Source organism: Ischnura elegans, chromosome 5, assembly GCF_921293095.1.
Source record: "Ischnura elegans chromosome 5, ioIscEleg1.1, whole genome shotgun sequence".
Lineage (NCBI taxonomy): Eukaryota > Metazoa > Arthropoda > Insecta > Odonata > Coenagrionidae > Ischnura > Ischnura elegans.
In genome coordinates this window covers 59,343,953-59,363,854 of record NC_060250.1, presented here as the reverse complement: position 1 = coordinate 59,363,854, position 19,902 = coordinate 59,343,953, and the positions used below count along the sequence as shown (strand labels likewise).

Here is a 19,902-nt window from a genome sequence, read left to right as displayed (position 1 = left end):
CAAGAATCACGTGGTAAAATTCAACATGACAAACAAACAGGAACCAGTGCTGCCAACCAAACAAACCATTATTTCACTTTCAGCCAAAAGTGTACCAACCTAAAAAAAATAATAGTTGCCTCTATTTACCCATAGTTATGTAGGAAATAGATTGTACATTAAAAAAAGAAGTTTCGGTTCTATTCACCCCAATGTTTCTTTTCACCCCCTTTTACGGTACTGTTGGTCTCAATATAGCCACTCGATCAGAAAAATGTTAAACCTCTCCATAGCTAGCAATATAACGTCTTTCATCTACGAGCGTAAAAAAACTCTGATCTCCTCAGCTATTATCACAACTACATGCCGCCTAATTTACGGAGATTTAGGGCATATAAAAGTTGAAAGTAGTGTAGCCGAGACTTCTTGTTTTGACGTTCACCCGTTAAAACTCGTATCGTCTTTTTTTCTGAATGGTCGACAGGGTAGCCCCCAAAATCACCTACGTGATTTAAATCCACAATCCTCTCGGTTTACGGCGGTATCGTCAGATTACATCCTGAGTTAAATTGAAAAATGATGTACCTCCTTCGAACTCTGAACCTATTTTCAACGAAGCAAGGTTCTTAAGCCATAGGATATAATAATATTAATAGCAATAAACGGTAATAAATATTGCCTAAGAGTAAAATACTTGAACGCGCTTTGCCAAAATATATTAATTAGAATGGCAACCAATAGGCTTAATTCAGGGGTAACTAGATCACGAAATAATACTTAATACTAGTGCGAGTCGATTCAAAAATACGTGATAAATGTCTAAAAGAAAAAATTCTCTCATAAACAACATTACAGACTGGACCAGAGATATTTACCGTCAGGGCCTCGATTCATACTCCCCTTTAATAACACACACACACATTGACTCATTAAAAAGAACATTAAACAGTAAGGAGATTAAAAACATTACCCCTTTAACGGGTATATTTTATTAAGTAAATAATTGATGAATTTATTGCACTCTCTGTAAACACAGGATCATGTAATACAAGAGTATGTGAGCTGAGATGTACAATATATGAAGCACGCCTGCGTACGTGAAGACGACAATGGAGCATAATAAAGCTTAAGGCTTTTAACCGAAACCACAGCTACTATACATAAAAGGGCAACGTCAAGCATTACTTCATCAAATTCTTCATTCATTAACTCAATCAAAACCTTTTTTTCCTTTATAAAAGTACTGATGAAAAAAATTTGCTTCCATCATTGGAAAAATATTCTCGACAGGACAGAAAGAAAATAAATATCTTCACTTGGGCTTCCACAGATATCAGGGGTCCCGCCCACCAAAGATCACTACGGCGTGTACCTTACCGTTCGGACGGCTGGGAATGAGGGCTTCGGAGCGACAAGCTTGGGGAATGAAAGAAATGTAAGGGAGGATGACCTGCGGGTATCATTCCATCCCGAGCAAGGGGAAGGGGGGATGAGAAGGGTCGAGGCTAAGGATACGATGGGGTTGAGGAAGATGAGTTATGGCTCGTGACATAGGTAGAGTGAAGCTGAGAAATGGTGAGTTCACAAGAATAGGACTTGGGGCTCATTGGGAGCAGGGGAGGAGTGTGGAATGGATGTGAGGAACGGTTTGATGGGATAAGGGACGGAAATTACGGACGGACAGAGCGGGAAGAAAACGAGATCTTATAATGGGGGATGGGAAGAATGATGAAGATTAAAAACGTGGTCAGCAGAACGGCAATGGCCAGCCCAAGAAGTAGTTTCGGTGTGGGATATGGTTCCGTGATAACTGAGGAAAAAATGGCTGTCATAGTCCACAAACAAGATTGCGATTAGGGTTTAGATCTAGTGGTTTTTTTAGATTTACAATGAAACTACCGTACTAAATTTACGGCGAAGCTACCGTGAAACATACATTTACACATAAAATATATATATTTATTTGTATAAGTCAGCCCAGATAAATTCAAAGAAGTAATTTATCGTGGTGGTAAATCAAAATGTGAACCTATTGCTTAGTAAATATGCAAAGATGGCAAAGATATTTGTGGCAAACACTTATCGGCGTTAACGTCAGATGAGAAGAAAAATTCCTTTGACACACATTTTAACAATCCATGAACTCATTAACAAGAACATTAAAACATAAGAAGAAATTTCGGTTTTTAACATATTATAAAGAAAGAAATAATTTCATTGAAACACCAATACATAGTCAAAATATGCTAGGGATAATCAAAGATGACAACCTTAAGGAATGATAAATCAATTCTTCGGACAAATTTTGGAGTTGATGAATTGAGGAAAGAACGAATAATAGAAAGGCCAAAAAGTCAGCGCAAAAAATTACGGTCGTTTATCGGAATTCGCAATAACGACATATCATTTTTAATGAGCTCAAGGAAAACGATTTTGGCCGAAGCTTTTATTTACTTCGCCGGTAGTATTCGTTCTCACGACGTGAAATAGGAGTTAAACGGAGCAGAAACAATGGCTTTCTTATTCCGAATGAAATGGCTATGGCTACTCCTGTTGCTCCTCGAACATGAGGTTTAGGGAGCTGAGCCAAATGTATTGCAGACGGAAAAACTGTCTAAGGACCATAGTTAATGAACTTGAATTTGAAATAAACCTCACGAAAACTCACTTAATTAGCCAACCCAAAAATATAATAGCCACATCTCGTTCCCAACTGTCCCATAAAACCTTGAGAATCTTCAGATGGGTCTAATTCCTGGGGTTCGCTGCGAAACGAGTATGTTTATTGAATCACAACCCTAAGGTGCCCCACGAGCGATGATAAATATTGCTAAGTTTCCTCACAAATTGAAAATCATAACCGTTACGCAGTTAACAGTTCCCCATTAGCAGTTTGAAATATATTCATATGTTATACTTTTTTCTCGAGGCTGACCGCTTTAATAAAAAAGTATAACTTATGACTATTTCCACCTCTAAATTCGAGGAAAGTAAAACAGTTCTCGCGCAGAGAATAGCCAATTATCGGCAGATGCAAGCTTCATCTATTCAGTTTCGCACCAGAGACTCAGATACCTGCACTAGCAGTTCTATGCTTGAACTAATCATTGAGTTTCAGCTTAAGATCACCTTCACTAATTCATTTTATTTAACGGTATGTATTTAATAATCGCGAATGCAATGATGCGAATATATAATGAAAGCCATTAAATGCAAGTTCTGATACAAAAAAATAGATAAAAATCTAGGTAATTAAACGTATTATTTCTCCTTACGGTCAAGTGAACAATAAATATATATAATTTTGGACCGCCAAGCCCAAATTTTGCCATATATATTCATCAGGCCGTCATGTCTCAAGATATGCCCTATTTGGCTGTTCCGTCTTATTATCAAGGTTTTCATGAGGCTCCTCTTATCTCCTACTCCTAATTACTTACTCGGTGGATCCATTTCATCCTCATCATTCTACAGTAGCACCAACACCTCGAAAGAAATCTTATATATTATCCCACTTAATAAGTACTGACATTATAAAAATAGAGCCAATCTACTTCCATAAATTCCATGGAAAACACAGGGTAAAGAAAAACTGAATAAATACTTACCAATTCAAGGTTAAAACGTTGATGGTGGAAGATTTCGTCAATATGTGCACATCTCAATTGAGGGAGTGAAATGCCAAGGGATACAAGTAATTTCTTATTCTAAAAAGAGTTAGGTACAAAAATTACATAAAGAAAACAAACAAGATCAACCAGGGCCGGATTTACCCAAAGTTACGCAATAGGCACCTCTTCATTGAGCGCCCCTCCTCACTTGAGCCCCCCTCCCAGATTTTTATTAGGCATAGCCACTCGCATGAGCTAAGGTTCGGATAAAAAAGGAAGAAACAGATATATGGCTGACAGCATAAGTTTGCACTTGAAATTTTACGCAGGGAAAGCAGACAATTTAATAAAAACACAGCTTGGAGTTAAACTACATGATACAGTTTAACTTAGCACATTCAAAGCCCTAGCAAAGAGGGCACCTGCAGGCAGACGGAATCCACATAATAAGCCTGCTGACGACGGTGCCCTTCAAGGCGCCTCCAGTACAGATCATTGCCTAACAGAAGGCGCCCCTTGGATTGCGACGCCCCTAGGCACGTGCCTACTTTTCTTTACGGTAAATCCGGCCCTGAGATCAACTAGATACTTAGTATTGCATTTAATTTTTCACTCGATGTCAGTGTAGAACAGAGGCTCATTCGTATCCCTTGGCCACCAAGTTTTTGTTTTATTTTTTAATTTAATCATTTAATTTTTTAATTCAATCATAAGTCATTTATCAATTTCTCTATCCAACTCTGTTTATAAGGAAAATCACTTGTGCCCCTTGACCTCTCACCCAATCAATTGATTCCAGAGACTCTTGTCGATTGTACAAGAAGTATCTCTAACAGGTAAAGACGTACTTTATCGTCCATATCGAGATCGGCTTCAGATACCGCGCTAAAGGCAACGTGTGATGGAGCCAACGATGTGAGGACTTTTTCGAGGATTTTACGGCTGCTCGGGTAACGTCGAGAAGACTACCCATCCTCGCTGGGTGTTGTTGCTTTTCATTGAATAGGGCGTCCGTTTGCGGGACACGCCCCTCTCAGACGGCTCAGGGAACTAACCGCGTCAAAACCTCTTAAAAATAAACCCGTGAAGTGTGACGCGACGCTCATCAAAAGGCTAACAGGAATTCGATCTGATAAGCGAGCAGATTTTTATGTGACCGGAAGAACACACAAGCACGCTCACTTCCCAAAAAAAAAACTTATGGACGACCTCGATTACGACCAAAGTTAACGACGCCTGCGTCCAATCAGTACAAAATCGTCATGAACAGTGTGTTGAGGAATAGTGGATATTTATTGGAGTAGACGTTTTAGATTTAGAGTAGAGATACTGACAACGCCAATAAAAATCTAATGATGTAACCGGGATAGCTGAATGAGACAGTGTTCACGATGCATTTAGATCATTGAAAGAGTGGATGAGAACCATAAAAGGTGGATCGCCATTCTCTTCTCCAAATCCCTCTCTTCACGAGTCAATTTTCAAAGGTATACACAGAGGGAGTCGAAAATTACGTGTAAGTTGGTAATTACGATTAAGATGTACAGCTGGGATTATCGCGCAATGCCCAAAATGTATTCGAAATGTTATTGAGTGAAAATTTTAGTCATGCATTCTTCCAGACATTTTTCGCATTGTACCTAACCCTAACTTCATGATTATGTAATAAATTATACAGCGCGCATTAATAATTGAGAAATTAACTGCCACTTTCTTAAAAACAATAAAATTGCAAGCAAAGAAACGAATCACCTCGTTTAAAACTGAAAACAATAGCTTTTCGAGAATTAATTATCCTATTCCTCAATATTTAGTTGGAATAAACATACACGTAATGTTTTCCAATGATTCCCACATTCCACAAGAAAATTTGGTCGGAAGAACACAAAGGGAAAATGAAGTAAAGAGAAAATCTGAAACAATAATCTCAAAATGGCGCAATCGTATTTTTGATACTCACTCAAAGCTCTCATTTAATTAAGCTCAAAGATTAACTGTTTCAGACAATTATGATAGCATCTTTTCGTCCAACCTTAATTGTTTAATATCCTTAATAATCTAGAGTATTAAATAAAATTTCGAAAAGGCTGGATGTCCAAGAAAAACATTTTTCATTGTGACTGCAAAAAGTATCCAAAAATATGTTTGAGTTGCCATAGATCAGTAACTAAGGACTTTCGACCCCATATTTATGGACAAAATAAGCTAAAAATTATCTCTCCTTCCACCTCCTGAAGTATTGCAGATTTGCTCCTGAAACACTCCTTATAAAGCTGCTTTAATTTATTCACTTAATTTTCCTTACGATTTATAGGTCATTCTTCAAGATCCTAGGCGATATTTCGTTAAAAAATATTTTGTGAAAAACTGCCTAAAAATTTCATTCATCGCAAGGCTTCGAAAAAAAAAACTCATTAATTTGCCCCTGCCTTCTCAAAGACAACTGAAGTTATTTGGCGAGCTAAAATCGGGTCCTCCGTAAGCACATAAGCCCCCGGAGAAGCCACAGAATAATTTGCAAGTCGGGAGGAGATGAAGAGAGAGAGAGGGTAGGGGGTTTAAAAAGGAAGAACTGCAAACGTGCGAAAGGATAAGCAGCGAGGAAGACAAGCGTGTACTCAAGGAGCGAGAGATCCTCAAATAAAGCAAAAGAGGGCTGAAAAGAGAGGTGGTCGGAAAATGGAACCGGTTTATTTTTGGGGGCGGAAATGATGCTATCGCCGCATCACAAACGAAGACGACGACGGCGACGCAGCGAAATTTATATTGCCTGACACGGCCTACCTTTTCATCTCCGCGTGACGCGCCTTAAGGAGGGAAAGGAAGAAGGAGAAGAACTCTCATGGAACTCCAGAGAGCCGACCACCTTTAAGTCCGCCTCAACTCTGCAGAGGAGATTCCCCGATGAGAGAAGGCGAGGGAGGGATCAAGACGCGGTCGGGTGTAATCCGAGACTCCAGTTAGCACCTCTCCTGCTAAGGGGTGAAATGAATAACGAGGCGCTTCGAAGGGGATCGGGCCCCGTGAAGAAGGCACCTTCCCTTATCGCTTTAAAGGCGGACGCACGACTTGGGAGAGCCGCACCTCCCATCTCCAGTGTTGGTCTTAGCATTGATAAAAAGTAACCGGACTCACTTACAGTTACTTCGTACAAAAACTAATCACTTGCGAGTAAAAATTACTGATTTTAAAAGGTAATCAGTAAAATTACAGTTAAAAGTACAATTACTTCACATTGGGTAGTCCAGTGGACAATTTCCAATCTGTACCATGCACATGCACAAGTAGGCTGAGACCATGTACATGTGCAACATGAGAGTGGCTAAATCTAAGCCAGCAAATTATGGTACTTGGGGACTCGAATTTATCTGTAAGCTTAGGTAAATTAGTGAAATCAGTACAGTAATAGGCGATTACGTGCAAGTAATGATTACAGCGAAAGTGACGATTCCTCCTTCACCGTAAGGAGTGAACTACAAATAAATATTACAGTAAAATCTCCAATATCGCGGACGTTAATTTGACAACTAATTTTTACTCGGGTTAACGGCTGTTGTACTGACTACTCCGCAGCTCTACTATCGAGGCAGCCGCCTAGATAGTTTGTAGATTTAGGCCCAAGGATTCGTGAAACCCTCAAGATGCCCTGTTGGTAAAAGTAGCCATTAAAAGGTAACTAGGCTCATTTTACAGTTACTTCGTACAAAAAAGTAATCAATGCGAGTAAAAATTATGATTTTAAAAAGTAATAGTAATCAGTATAAATTAAAGTTACAATTACTTCTTATAAAATTGTCTACTCAAGAGACCACAAGGCAACTGTTGAATACTGCAGTAAAAATGTGGAATAACTGAGTCATAGAAATTTCTAATTGCAATTTCATTTGCGATACATACAATTTTAAGTGGTGTAACAACGCATGGGTTTTCATTTTGTGTACCCATCATAAGTAGGCTAAAACATAATAGTGGCTGAACCTAAGCAAGCAAATTATGGTACTTGGGGACTTTATCTGTAGGTCAAGGTGAATTAGTGAAATCAGTAAAGTAATCGTCAATTACGAGCAAGTAGCGAATATTACGAAAAAAACGATTCCTCTTTTACCGGAAGGAGTTAATAATAATAATATAATTGTATGTAACATGTAGAATATAAAAGTAATTTCGCAGAACGCTTAATATGTAACTGCCATTAGAAGGATTGTAAAATGAATATTTTAAAATTATGCACCGACCATCGCGCATTACATTCTAGAAAGCAGTTGGAAATTCTAAAAATTATTAAAAACCAGGACAACACCTTGATAAAAAAATATCTTTACCCATCCTTTTCCCCTATTCTGCCGTCCGTGTCTTCCTCCGTTAGGTAACTAGGTACAATAATAAGATAAATACATCATAATTTACGCCTGTTGATAATGATTACTCATAGAAACCCGGGTCGATTTATGTGAAATAAAAGTAGTGGTATTAGCATAAGAGGATTTTGGGGGGGGACCGGGGGCACGTGCCTCCCCCCCCCCCAGATGCTTAAAAAAAAGACAATATTTTTAATATGGTTATATTTACGATCGTTTTTATTTTGTGTATTACGGAGCCTCAGTCATTTAATTTAATTTTGATAACTTTCTTATCAAAATAAAGAGAATATTTTACGCAGTAATGGTTATATTTTGTTTTTAATCTCAAATTTGAGAAGACCTATCAGACCCTTGAAAAAACCTATCAGACCCCCCCAGAAAAAAATCCAGGATCCGCCCCTGGGTATAAGTAAAAGTTCATTATCCAAGAAACCTTAAGGAGTAATTAGAAATAAAATTTAAATTTAGTAAAAAGTAATAATCACTGGTAAAATTATTGCAAAAGTAACCGTTACAAGTAATCCTATTACTTCGGCTCGATCGCTTACAATACTGATATCTGCGTTATCTCCTCCGGTCCGCAAGACGGGTCATTTCCGCGAACGGAGATTCCAACGCGACAGACACATTCTCGATGAGACGTGCATCCGAACGCGAGAGCGTGGAAATGCAGGTGTTGAATGCGGTCCGCCAAGATGTCCCGCTAAAAGGGATATGTTTCTTCCCTGCTTTACGACTGGTTTATCTCCCGCCGTTAGTTGTCGATTGGATTTTTCCCCAATCCCCGCGAATTGCTGGACAGGTGCATTCGACAGTTTGCAACGGACACATTGCACTTTGACCTTCGTAGAGGGTATTAGACTCCAAAAAAGGAGCAATTACCAATTCGGAATGAAATTAACGGAAATATGCGATTTCTGGGGATGTTACTGTATTCCATCCACATCGTAGACATTAAATTTCCCTTCATCTAGATTTACATATTACCTCGCAAGCCGCCTAAAAAGGCAAGAGGCAGAGGTTGTAAGCGCAACGGCCGTTTACATATAAGAAGCAAATGCTCAAATAAAATTATGGTTTTTCATTTATTAAAGTACTTTATGGTTCGGGGGAAAAACGAATCCCATATCTATTCCCATCTGTCACGTTGTATGCATAGTCAAGCGTCAAAGAAAAGAAAAATACGAAAACTATACATCCCTAATTATTTTTCAACCTCAGCAACATTTGCTGAAGGGTAACACTTTGATCAAACTATTTACGACCAATCTTAACTACTTAAACTTAATGGCTCAATCGATTTTAGCGATATCGATATCTAAATTCCGGGTAATTTCTTTAAAACTTCCAACTGAAATTCCTTAACGATTTGCCCAATTCCTCTCTGTCGCTATTGGCGAACCCCAGAAAACATTTTAACCTAGGCGTTAAATTTATTCTCCAGCACATGATAAGTGACTTCATTTCGAAGAAAAAAACAGGCATTATGGATGCGTTGAAACCTGAAATCCCTGAGATAAATCTCATCGAACCCACTGTAGAGAAATTTACACCTCTGGCCGGGTAATAAACTCTTCTTAATGGTTGCTTCACTTTGCTTTGATACAGGAACGTTGAAAATGCACCTAAACAACAGACAAGGTAATTGTAGCGAGGCACGTTTCTCCTAAATCATCCCGTTACTCCGCGAACGGTTATCCAGCCGACGTTTCACCATTTCCGACGACAATAACACGCTCAATTCCCCACAAAAACTCAACTAAATGCATGATTACGGGAAATGCTGCATGAAACAAAACCTCCAAGAAACGACCTCTGACCCGAGGAAGCGCATAAATTCATCCTATCACCAATTTTAATCAAAAGAGTAAAGGAGAAAGAGTTACTACAAGGAGAAAGGTTGAAGATGTCCGAGGGCGAGCGAGGAGGGAAGATGGCGTTGCGAGCCAATAACATGCGCATGAGTACGACACCACACAGGCGACGAAGTAGGAGATGCAATTTCCCATTCCAAATGAAGGAAATTAATTAACCATTAAAGGAAAATGAGATTCTATCGATGACCAAGGCGTGCGAAAGCCATGCAACTGGTCCTGGGGGGTCCCTTCTTCGCCAGTGACGGGGAGCATAATTATCGGTTCATCAAATCTGAGACTGCATTTGCTGGCTTGTTACTTGAAAAGGAAACGAAACCACATGGTCAAGCATTATTAACCCAACAGAGCTTAAATACGCAGTGGAAAGAAGGGGACGACTTTGAAATTATATGGAGAAAAATAAGGAATGAGTATTCGCTATAGCAATGATCGGACATTACACATGAGCTTTGACACTATGAAGGCGGTAATTAAATGGTTGATGGTTTTATTCTAATTGACTTCGGTCACATTTCATGCAACGAGAAAAGTATTAGATATCGTACTATAGGTTCGTATTTCCATACTTCATCAGGTGCGTAAAGCTAACAGGAAGCTACAGGTCACGATGAAGAGAAATTCTTCCAATAATCAAAAGTGTATTTGAAAGCGAACCGGATGACAAGGATAGGCACCATTTTCGACAATTGCCACCTTTTTGAGGAGTAGAGCGAAAATAATGTAATAAATATAATCATGCAACCATAGCGATTCAGATTTTTATCCAAACAGGTAGAATTTATGCGAGGAAATATTTTTTCTCTGGGTCAACAAGCTGAAGAACAATATTTTCTTAAGACTCCCTAACTTTCAGCACAAGTATACGAATTGATCTCTTCCACCATAAGAGCACTCAAAGAGAACTCAAAGTATTTCCGATAAGATAATGGTTTAGCCAAAGAAAACGTGGGCGAAAGGCAAAAGAGTTAGTGGATATAGACGACAATGTAGAGATATAAAAGGTAGAGTTTGAAGAAATTGGAAGTTGACAATGGTTACGGGGAAGAGAAAAGGATTTATTGGTAGGAAGAGAAGCTTGGATAGGAAGGAGCTCAAAAATAGCACACGTTGAAATAGATTTTTTATGTGTAAAAATTGGTGCTTTCGGGCGAGATGGATAATTCTTCTTCATGTAAAACTCACCGAGCAATACGATTATTTCTTTTGATGATGACTAAATTGGGTGGAGCGATTGGTTATCGGCATATCAGCGCGGTAATGAATTCCCGCGATACGATCACAATAGCCTCAATTAGAAAGCCTAACATTGCAAAAAACTCATCAACCATTTAGGAGAACTCACTCGTTGAGGCTGATAGTGGAAATGTAATTTTATACTGAAATAATTTTTCCAATGAAAGATTTTAACGCTGCAGTTCTAGCGTTCATCCGAAGAAGACGTAACACAACAAATGTACTATATTTTTCAACAAAATAAAATTTAACTTGAATTCAAAGTTTTATGCTCGTTCAGTAGATTTCTCTGCGCAAGGGAGCCAATAGATGTGAAAAATCTGCTTACAAAATTTTAAGGCGTAGAAATGGTCATAGTTTCCTCCTCGTTTAACTTCACGTATACCATTATTATACCACCAAAGTCACCCATTTTACCGGATTGTGCGTCCAAGATAATAGACAAATTCGGGGTAAAACAAGGAGAAAATAATTATTCAATTATATTATTCCGTGGAAACTTACACAAAGATTCTATAACTCAGAAATCTCAATTACTTGAATGAGAATCTGTAATGTAGAGCATAGAGAGCACGATTCAAAATAAGATGATAAATACTTCGCCAACTTTCGGAACATAACTTTTAAGGTCATTTCACAGGGGGCACGTAATTACGCAGAACTGCAGAAATTTGTTTTTATGGCGTGCAATTGCGCGAATGCATGAAGGAAATTAAAACCGTTGCTATTTTGCCATGTCACGTTCATGCACTCGATTACAAAAGAGTGGGGTTGGAAATGAATAGGCCAAAGCTGGACTCACCCTGCTACATTGGAAGGAAAGATCATAAATTCAAAATTAAGTGAAAAAAACGGAATGCAGACATTTTGAAAAAATCCTTCCTACATAGAGGAATAAAGGAGTGGAACGACCTACCTGAAGTTATTTTTAAAATCTTCCCCGCAAATGCGAAAATTTTCAGGAATAAGTGTTCATCATTTATTGGTTATTTACATATTGGTTCATTTGGGAGACTTTGAAATTAGGTTATTTGGGTCAATGTTCATTTTTAGTTTTATGATATTAGAATTAATATATTTTATGGAGTGTTTGAAATTGGGTTATTTGTGTCGATGTTCATTGTAGTAGTATTATATTACAATTGATGCATTATTTTTTTACTATGGGAGCCTTTTCTCTCTCTTATTTTGTTATTAGATAGGTAGATTTGTTATTCATCTGTGTAAATGTAATGCTGCCACCAGGCAATAGCCTACTTGCAGCAGTATGCAATAATAATAATAATTGGATATAAAGATTGCCTTTACTGGCATATACAACTTGGTCTTTCTAATCCATACGGCTTGTCAGAAGTTTCCATCAATAATAATAATTATTATTATTCTAGCAATTCACTGCGTCACACGACGTAATTTAGACTGCGCCTTCGTACACACGTCAGATTGTGCAAATAGGTGCTCCGTGTAAAACGGCATTTAACGTTAACCGCGCTGAACTTAGTAATGTATATCTGGACTCTAGTGCTGACCATTTGCAATACTTTTGTGTTATTTCTTAACAAGCAACCTTACGGTCGTTTTACAGGGGTCACATTATGGCGCAATCTGACGTATGTACGAATGCGCAGCCAAAATTGCGTCGTTTAAAGCGGTGAATTGTGAGAGCACATGCAATAATGCATGTATGAGAGATGGAAAAATAGCCCTGCTCTAATTCCGAGGTCGTATTCTCGCAATTTCAACATATATTTTCAGCGCTAACCTGCGCAATGACGTGCTCCGTGTAAAACCACCTTTAGATACGAGGGTGTTTGATATTTTTTAAAGAATGAAGTATGCTTTTACTTTTTTCATTAGTAGCACCTCTTTGTTAAATAATGCTAGTACCACTTTCTTTTAAATGTTGGTACCACTTTGTTAAAAAATGGCAAACTACTATTTTTCAAACGACGAATGGCGTACTATCACGCCAGTAGTAAAAATTTCAATTCTCGCAATTTCAACATCTATTTTCAGGGCTAACCTGCGCAATGACGTGCCCCGTGTAAAACGGCCTTTAGATACGAGGAAAAGGTGTTTGATATTTTTTTTAAAGAATGAATTTTGCTTTTGTTTTTTTCATTAGTTGAACCACTTTGTTGAATAATGCTAGTAACATTTTTATGAAACTTTAAGACTTAAAAAAATGGCGAACTACGATTTTTCAAAAGACGGATGACGTAATATTACGCCCGTAACAAAAATCGAAGGATTTCACGTGGCGTAATATTACGCCTATAGCGTTAAACGTCTGCCGCGGATATGAAGGGGACGGGTTCGAATACGGGCGGAGGGTTTGAAATTCTAACGGTATTTATCCATCGTTTGCTGTTGCTTACGATCGGAAAAGACGTTCCGCGGAGGCCGACGGAGGGTTACCCCCGACGTGTGGGAGAAGAGAAGTCGGGGGTGGGGGGAAAGGGGGAGAGGAAGGGAAGGAGAGAATGAGTCACGTTCGAACGGATGAGAGGTCCCTCAGCCATCAAATCCGATTAGTGGTTACCTCGCAAATTATTTTCGCTCCTTTTTTGGGACAACATAAGTGACGATATTTCATTCAGTCGGACGCAGATCTACGGACGGCCTGGCGACCTGAGGTGAAGTTTCGCCAAATTAAGCTTAACAAATAGAGGTTTGGAGATGATCGTGTGGAGCAAAAGAAGTTTGGACTTCATTCATCCCCGAAGTCTCTTATCCATCCTTCTCCGTGGTCAAAAACGAGAAGGTAGCCCATTGGAACGTCAATCGATGCTAAAAAAAATATTGGTACATGTATAATCAGCGATTATGATGAATGGAAAAGATTCATTTGTAAGCATCGGGAATTGAAAATCTTTCAGAAGAATTCAAAATCTCGGAAATGATAACATGGTCTCATATTGGATGGTCAAAATTCTTGCAAATTAGTTTCTCATTACGCCGGGGAAAAGGCATGACCGCTCACGTAGGATGAGGTCACATACCCTATAATTACGATCACTTGGTACTCCCACTTTTTCCGGAGAGGGTTCTCCGCAATCAAAAATATTTAACTCCACGGTTGGTTCTCGCTTTACAATATGGAGACTAGTGCCAATAGATTCGTAGGATAGTATATTCCAGCATCAGAGAGCCATTGATCATCTCGCTGTCTTTCCCAAGGTTTAATAGGCCATGGTCCGATATTCCATAGGCGTCACACGGACAAAAATGTTTCCGCATCATTTTGATAATTTATCCCAATGAATCTTGTTATTTCTCCTATTTTTAGATGCTTTTTCTTGCTACATAAAATTTATGATAATTTCTCTTCCTACCTTTAAGATGGAATAATATGAAGATAATTTGAACTGTTCAGAGTAATTCCGAAGTTCTCTGCTGTATCAGCAGCTCAAAATAACAATGAGCCGGTTAATTTTTTCATAACATGATTTTTGATACTTCTCCAAATAAATTTAGCGACTACAGGAATGATAAACTTTTCAACTGAGTGCATTATAATTCCCGAAAGACAATTTTAGGAGGTTATGTTCCGTATTTCATTCTTATCCAATGATCAGGATATCAATTAGCTGGTCAATTCAAAGTAAATCACGATCCATCGAGGGGTAATTATGGTATTACAAAAAGGGACTAAGTCAATTTACCAGTTTCAGGATCCTTTTTCGAATACCAATCAATACGATCGACATTTGCGAATAGAAATTTTGAATGGGGTGATGGGTGCAATTTGTATTAAAAATTCAAATAAAAAAATGTAATAAAACATTCGACCATAATGAAATTAAATGCCGGAGTAGTTTGTTCAGCCAAGTCAAAAATAACAGATAAGCCACCAGAGACCTTAACGATATTGCCGAGATGAAAAAACAAATCGCACCAATCGAAAGCATTAATATATTTATAAGTTTTACCCTATATATTTTTTAAAAAATCACTAAGATACGTCGATAAGAGTTATGCCTATGATTATATGATCCTTGACACAATGGAATAAAAATAGCATGAGATAATCCGTCAGCAAAAATGAATATGTTTCATAGGATTCCTTGCAAGGGAGAAAATATCATTGCCCTGCGATCAAAATCAATTCACTAGAAGAATAATGCAAAATTAAATCATTTTTCGCAATAGAAAATTCGTTTCTTGGGATAATTCTTGGCACCAATCCTAGAAATCACAAACTAAGGATGGGCCGCACAAAACAACAGCATAGACCAGGCTCGAACATAAAAAAATCAGTCTGAGTCAAACGAACGGGATTCACAGCCGAGAATCATTAGTGAGAATCGAGATCCTAATTTGACAACATTTGTCCATTTCCTGCCGATCGGCAGAAAGATTTTCGGGAGCGCCAATTAAGGGAGAGAAGAACCTCATTCAAATTCGTAACTGAAGATGACATTCGGCCCTTAGGTTGGAGAGGAAATTCGTGTCTCGCACTTTTGGCCGCCTTCTACGAGAGAAGCACTTACGAGACCATCAAAACCATGTCTCGTCTCCTTCCCCTCCAAATCGATGGCAAGAGCTTTGCACCCCCTCTCTCTCTCCCCATACGCACATATATAAATGTATATCTCCCCACCCGATCAATCACAACCATCGCCCAATCATTCCACTACCTTCCCGCCGAACACCGCCCGCTGATCACGGCTTGTTTTCCCATCCTGACTCATTTCTTCCTTTTTCTTCTTCTCACAGAGGATGTAAGGGCCGTGGACAGGGATGCCGCCGCACCCACGGCGCCAGAGGGGCTTGCATCACCCGCCACCGATGGCAGAGGCGCCGACGGAGCGCGTCAATCGACCCCCGGGTCAGCCGACGGCGCCGCGTCTGAGCTGCTGATGCGGTGAGTTCGATCGCGAAAAGCATATTTCGGAGAGGACGTGACAAAGGGAGGTATATGAGTGCGAGTCCTCATCTCTTGGGCCCACCACTACAAGAGCGCCTTCGTAGTGGAGGTGGGCACCGCCGAAACGGAAAACTACTCGCAGACGCGACGCGACGGCGCACAGTGGGCTGATATCGAAAAAAGCTGGACAAAAAAAATCTCAAAAAAAATGTTCATTTTTAGCATGGAAGTTGAAGCTTTGCACAACTGCTGTCAATAAATTATTGCATGTTTTGAAATTCGTCGGAAATTGAAAATCTTTTTGAAGAATCTCAAATATCGGAAATGATGATATGGTCTTACATTGGATGGTCAAAATTCTTGCAAATTAGTCTCATATTAACCGGGGAAAAGGCATGACTGATTACGTAGGATGTGGCACACAACCCTATGATTACTATCACTTGAAACTCATACGTTTTCCGGAGAGGAGGATACAACCGTTATAGATAAGTTACTTTTTAATCAAAATACATGGTCTCAAAGTTGAACAAAGTTCGCTAAAATTGCCCGCATTGAATTTTTTTCGAAATTTAGTATGTTAAGACTGTATGTATGAATGTATTAATTTAATTGTAACAAAAATTTACAACACTATTAAACAGTTCGTTATTGTTAATTCTCATCATCTTTCTCAACAGAGTTGTAGCATTTGTGGCCGATGTGATACAAAACGGTGGACCATGTCATTCGTCGATTTTTTTTATTTTTCATGGATTATAAAAAATGGATCACCGAGTTCTCTCGAGGTATTTACGCTAGGTATACAACAAAGCCTGCCGATTATGATAGTGTAGAAATGAATTGCGACGCCGGAAATAGGCCTGAAAATGAGATCGTGAATTCCCCTGATTATACTCAGACCTAAAGTGAATACTGAAAATTTAATTTTACTTTTGCACTTTTTAATTCTGGAAACTCATTTTTTAGTCGTTACTGACCAATTCGCGCAGTAGAAACCATCGGTGTGAATGGAAAAAATAAGGAAATAAGGAAAAAATAACACGTCTATATTTCGTCGAGGGACAATTAGATGGCAAGAACGAAAGAGCAAGATCTTAAACGGCATATATATGGAGCAGGTAAAGAAGGATGTGAAATATACGAAATACGAAGGTAAGAAAATATTAGATGTTGGGAGAATTGAGTGGACAGCTGCCGCAAACCAATTTTGGGATTGTTGACCAGTGATAATGATGAAGAGACTTCCTAGGCAACAGAACAGAGGAGGTGAATACTGATGCAACCTAAGCCCAAATACTACGGCTATGGTCGATTGACTCATTAATAACACGGGAGATGTGTTGGAATAGCAATACGACTCCGAACTAAATTATTATGCGGACGTTAATGCAATTTCAACTTGGAACAGAGTGCAACATTTTGGTCATTGCCAATGCCAATAGGGTAGTTCCCTTCATCAAAGAAAACGAAAGGCATTGATTGCGATTCGTCACCGATTAGTGTATTCATAGTATACAAACTATTTGGTTTTAGAAATCCCAGTTTAGACGAATGGCAATGGTCAATTTTAACCGCATTTGAAAAAGGCCCGATTGGCGCCCAAGCGATGCCACTCCAAGTGACGTCACAGGGACCTAGTTTCTATGCGGGTGGATAGGAGTTTTACATCGTCTGAGATTACCAATGCATGCATGAGGCACTGAGATCAGGGAAACATCTCTCAATAATCACCTATCAAAACTGCCTACGGTCTGAAAGTTTACTTCGTTTAATAAGATATTAATAATCTTCAGGCGTCGTTGCGGCGATCATAGACTCACACCAAGGTGGCTTCACATAGCGGCAGCTGGAACCAGAATTCATACTTAGCCGTCACGTTTTCGCTTTTTGAAAATTTTCCCTTTTCATTTAATCGCGAAAAATAGAAATTATCATTTAAACATACTAAAAGCGTGAAATGCGTACTCCAGGAGGAAAATCTTTCGGTTTAGGCAATAAAAAAATAATAGGAAACCACCCTATTAAAGGCAACTAAAATTGTGGGCGTCAAATGATGATAAAATTCTGAGAATCATTAATTAACGTCATTCAAATGATTTCAATGTGCATTTTTTCCTTTACTAGGGAAAACCTTAAAAATTTTAACACCATTTTTAAAGAGAAATCTTATAAACATGGAATGTTTAGGTACGGATTTTCCACGAATGTATTTCGGAAAAGTGAAAAAAATAAGTCCCACGAAAACGCATTTGCACTAATTCGTATTAATGAAAATATCCAGAAAATAACCACCAATCGGCTTTTTTTAGTAGACATTCTTTCAAAAACTACGACCACTGAAACGAATTTTCGGGGTGCATCGGTCAAAATGATGTGTTTTCAATAAGCATGAAAATTTACATCGCAGAATGGTGCATTAATTTTCAAGCCTAGTGACTATTTCGTGAATGCTGAAAACATAGTCGAAGGAAAATAATAGCACTTTACGAGAAATTCATGCGATCAATTCAAAAATGCCAGCAATATCTCGCACTTTAGCATAATCATGGATAATCTACACAAAGCCATAAACATATCGTTGGAATCAATCCACCATATTCTGTATATTTTTTAAATTTTTACTCCATAGCTGAAGTAACTGCTGTTTCTTTAATTTTGAAAAACGTACGACAGTGCAGATAGGCTAAAAACAATAGGGTAGTTTCCTTCATCAAAGAAAACGAAAGGCATTGATTGCGATTCGTCACCCACCATTAGTGCATTCATAGTATACAAATTATTTGGTTTTAGAAATCCCAGTTTAGACGAATGGCAATGGTCAATTTTAACCGCATTTGAAAAAGGCCAGATTGGCGCCTATGCGATGCCACTCCACGTGACGACACAGGGACCTAGTTTCTATACGAGTAGATAGGAGTTTTACATTGTCTGAGATTACTAATGCATGCATGAGGCACAGAGCTCTGGGAAACATCTCTTAATAATCACACATTAAAATTACCAAAGTTTGGAAAGTTTCCTTCGTTTGATAGGGTAATAATAATACTTATTTAAGCCAAGCGCTACGTGCTAGCAGGGTACTCTGCTACTTGCCAGCAGCATGCATCATAGCGGCGATCATAGCCTCGCCCCTAGGTCACCTCACACGGCGGCCACCGGAACCAAAATGGCATCACACGGCCTTTTCCCAGCATTCATACTTAGCCGTCGCATTTTCGCGCGCTTGAAAATTTTCACTTTCGTTTAATCGCGAAAAATAGATGTCGTCATTCAAAAATCTAAGAGCGTGAAATGCGTAATCAAGGAGTAATAATCTTTCGATTTAGTCAATAAAAAAATAATAGGAAACCACCCTATTGCTGCAAACGGGCAATCCCCTTTAGCGAGCATTGAGTGTTTCACGGTATCGTATTTCCTTTCTCATGTGACAAGAATAGCATCAATCCATGGCACTGATACTGTAATAAAGCGAAATTATTTTTTATCTCGATTAGCTTACTCACGGGTTCTTCTCCTGAACTTATTACCTTAGGACCAAAGGTATCCCCGAAAATAAAGAGGGAAAGGACCCACCGGGAGACCCATGCTGTTTCCCCACACTTGTTTCCGTGTTCGACCTCTGACCCCTTCACTGACAAGAGTCATCCTTTAGATCTCGTCAACTCCCCACCATCCTCACTCCCAACTCCGCACATCTTCTTCCACCGAGGGTCTCAACACTGCTCTTTAAAGATACAAATCGGGTACGTGTGTGACGGAACAGTCCGGATGTTGCACGTGAAAACGTTCAAATAAAATTGACGATTACATCACCAAATAGCCTCAAAACGTTCGTTTTCGAGAGTTAGAAATATAAAATCAGTTACATTTGGAATGGAAGGTGAAATACTTGCAAATTTCGCGAAGAATATCAGTTAGAAGTTCGTGATAGTGCACAAGTGTTTTATGTTTCCGTTATTTTGCGGGTG

General features: G+C 38.8%; 1 protein-coding gene across 2 annotated transcripts in view; it reads left to right on the top strand.

Moving 5' to 3' along the window:
* LOC124158948 overlaps positions 1-19,902 on the top strand; it is a 123,239-nt gene that overhangs the window by 65,463 nt on the left and 37,874 nt on the right. For both annotated transcript variants that reach the window (XM_046534383.1, XM_046534382.1), the window contains exon 3: positions 15,781-15,928. In XM_046534383.1, coding sequence (XP_046390339.1) covers positions 15,781-15,928 — 148 coding nt within the window. The remainder of the gene's footprint in view (positions 1-15,780; positions 15,929-19,902) is intronic.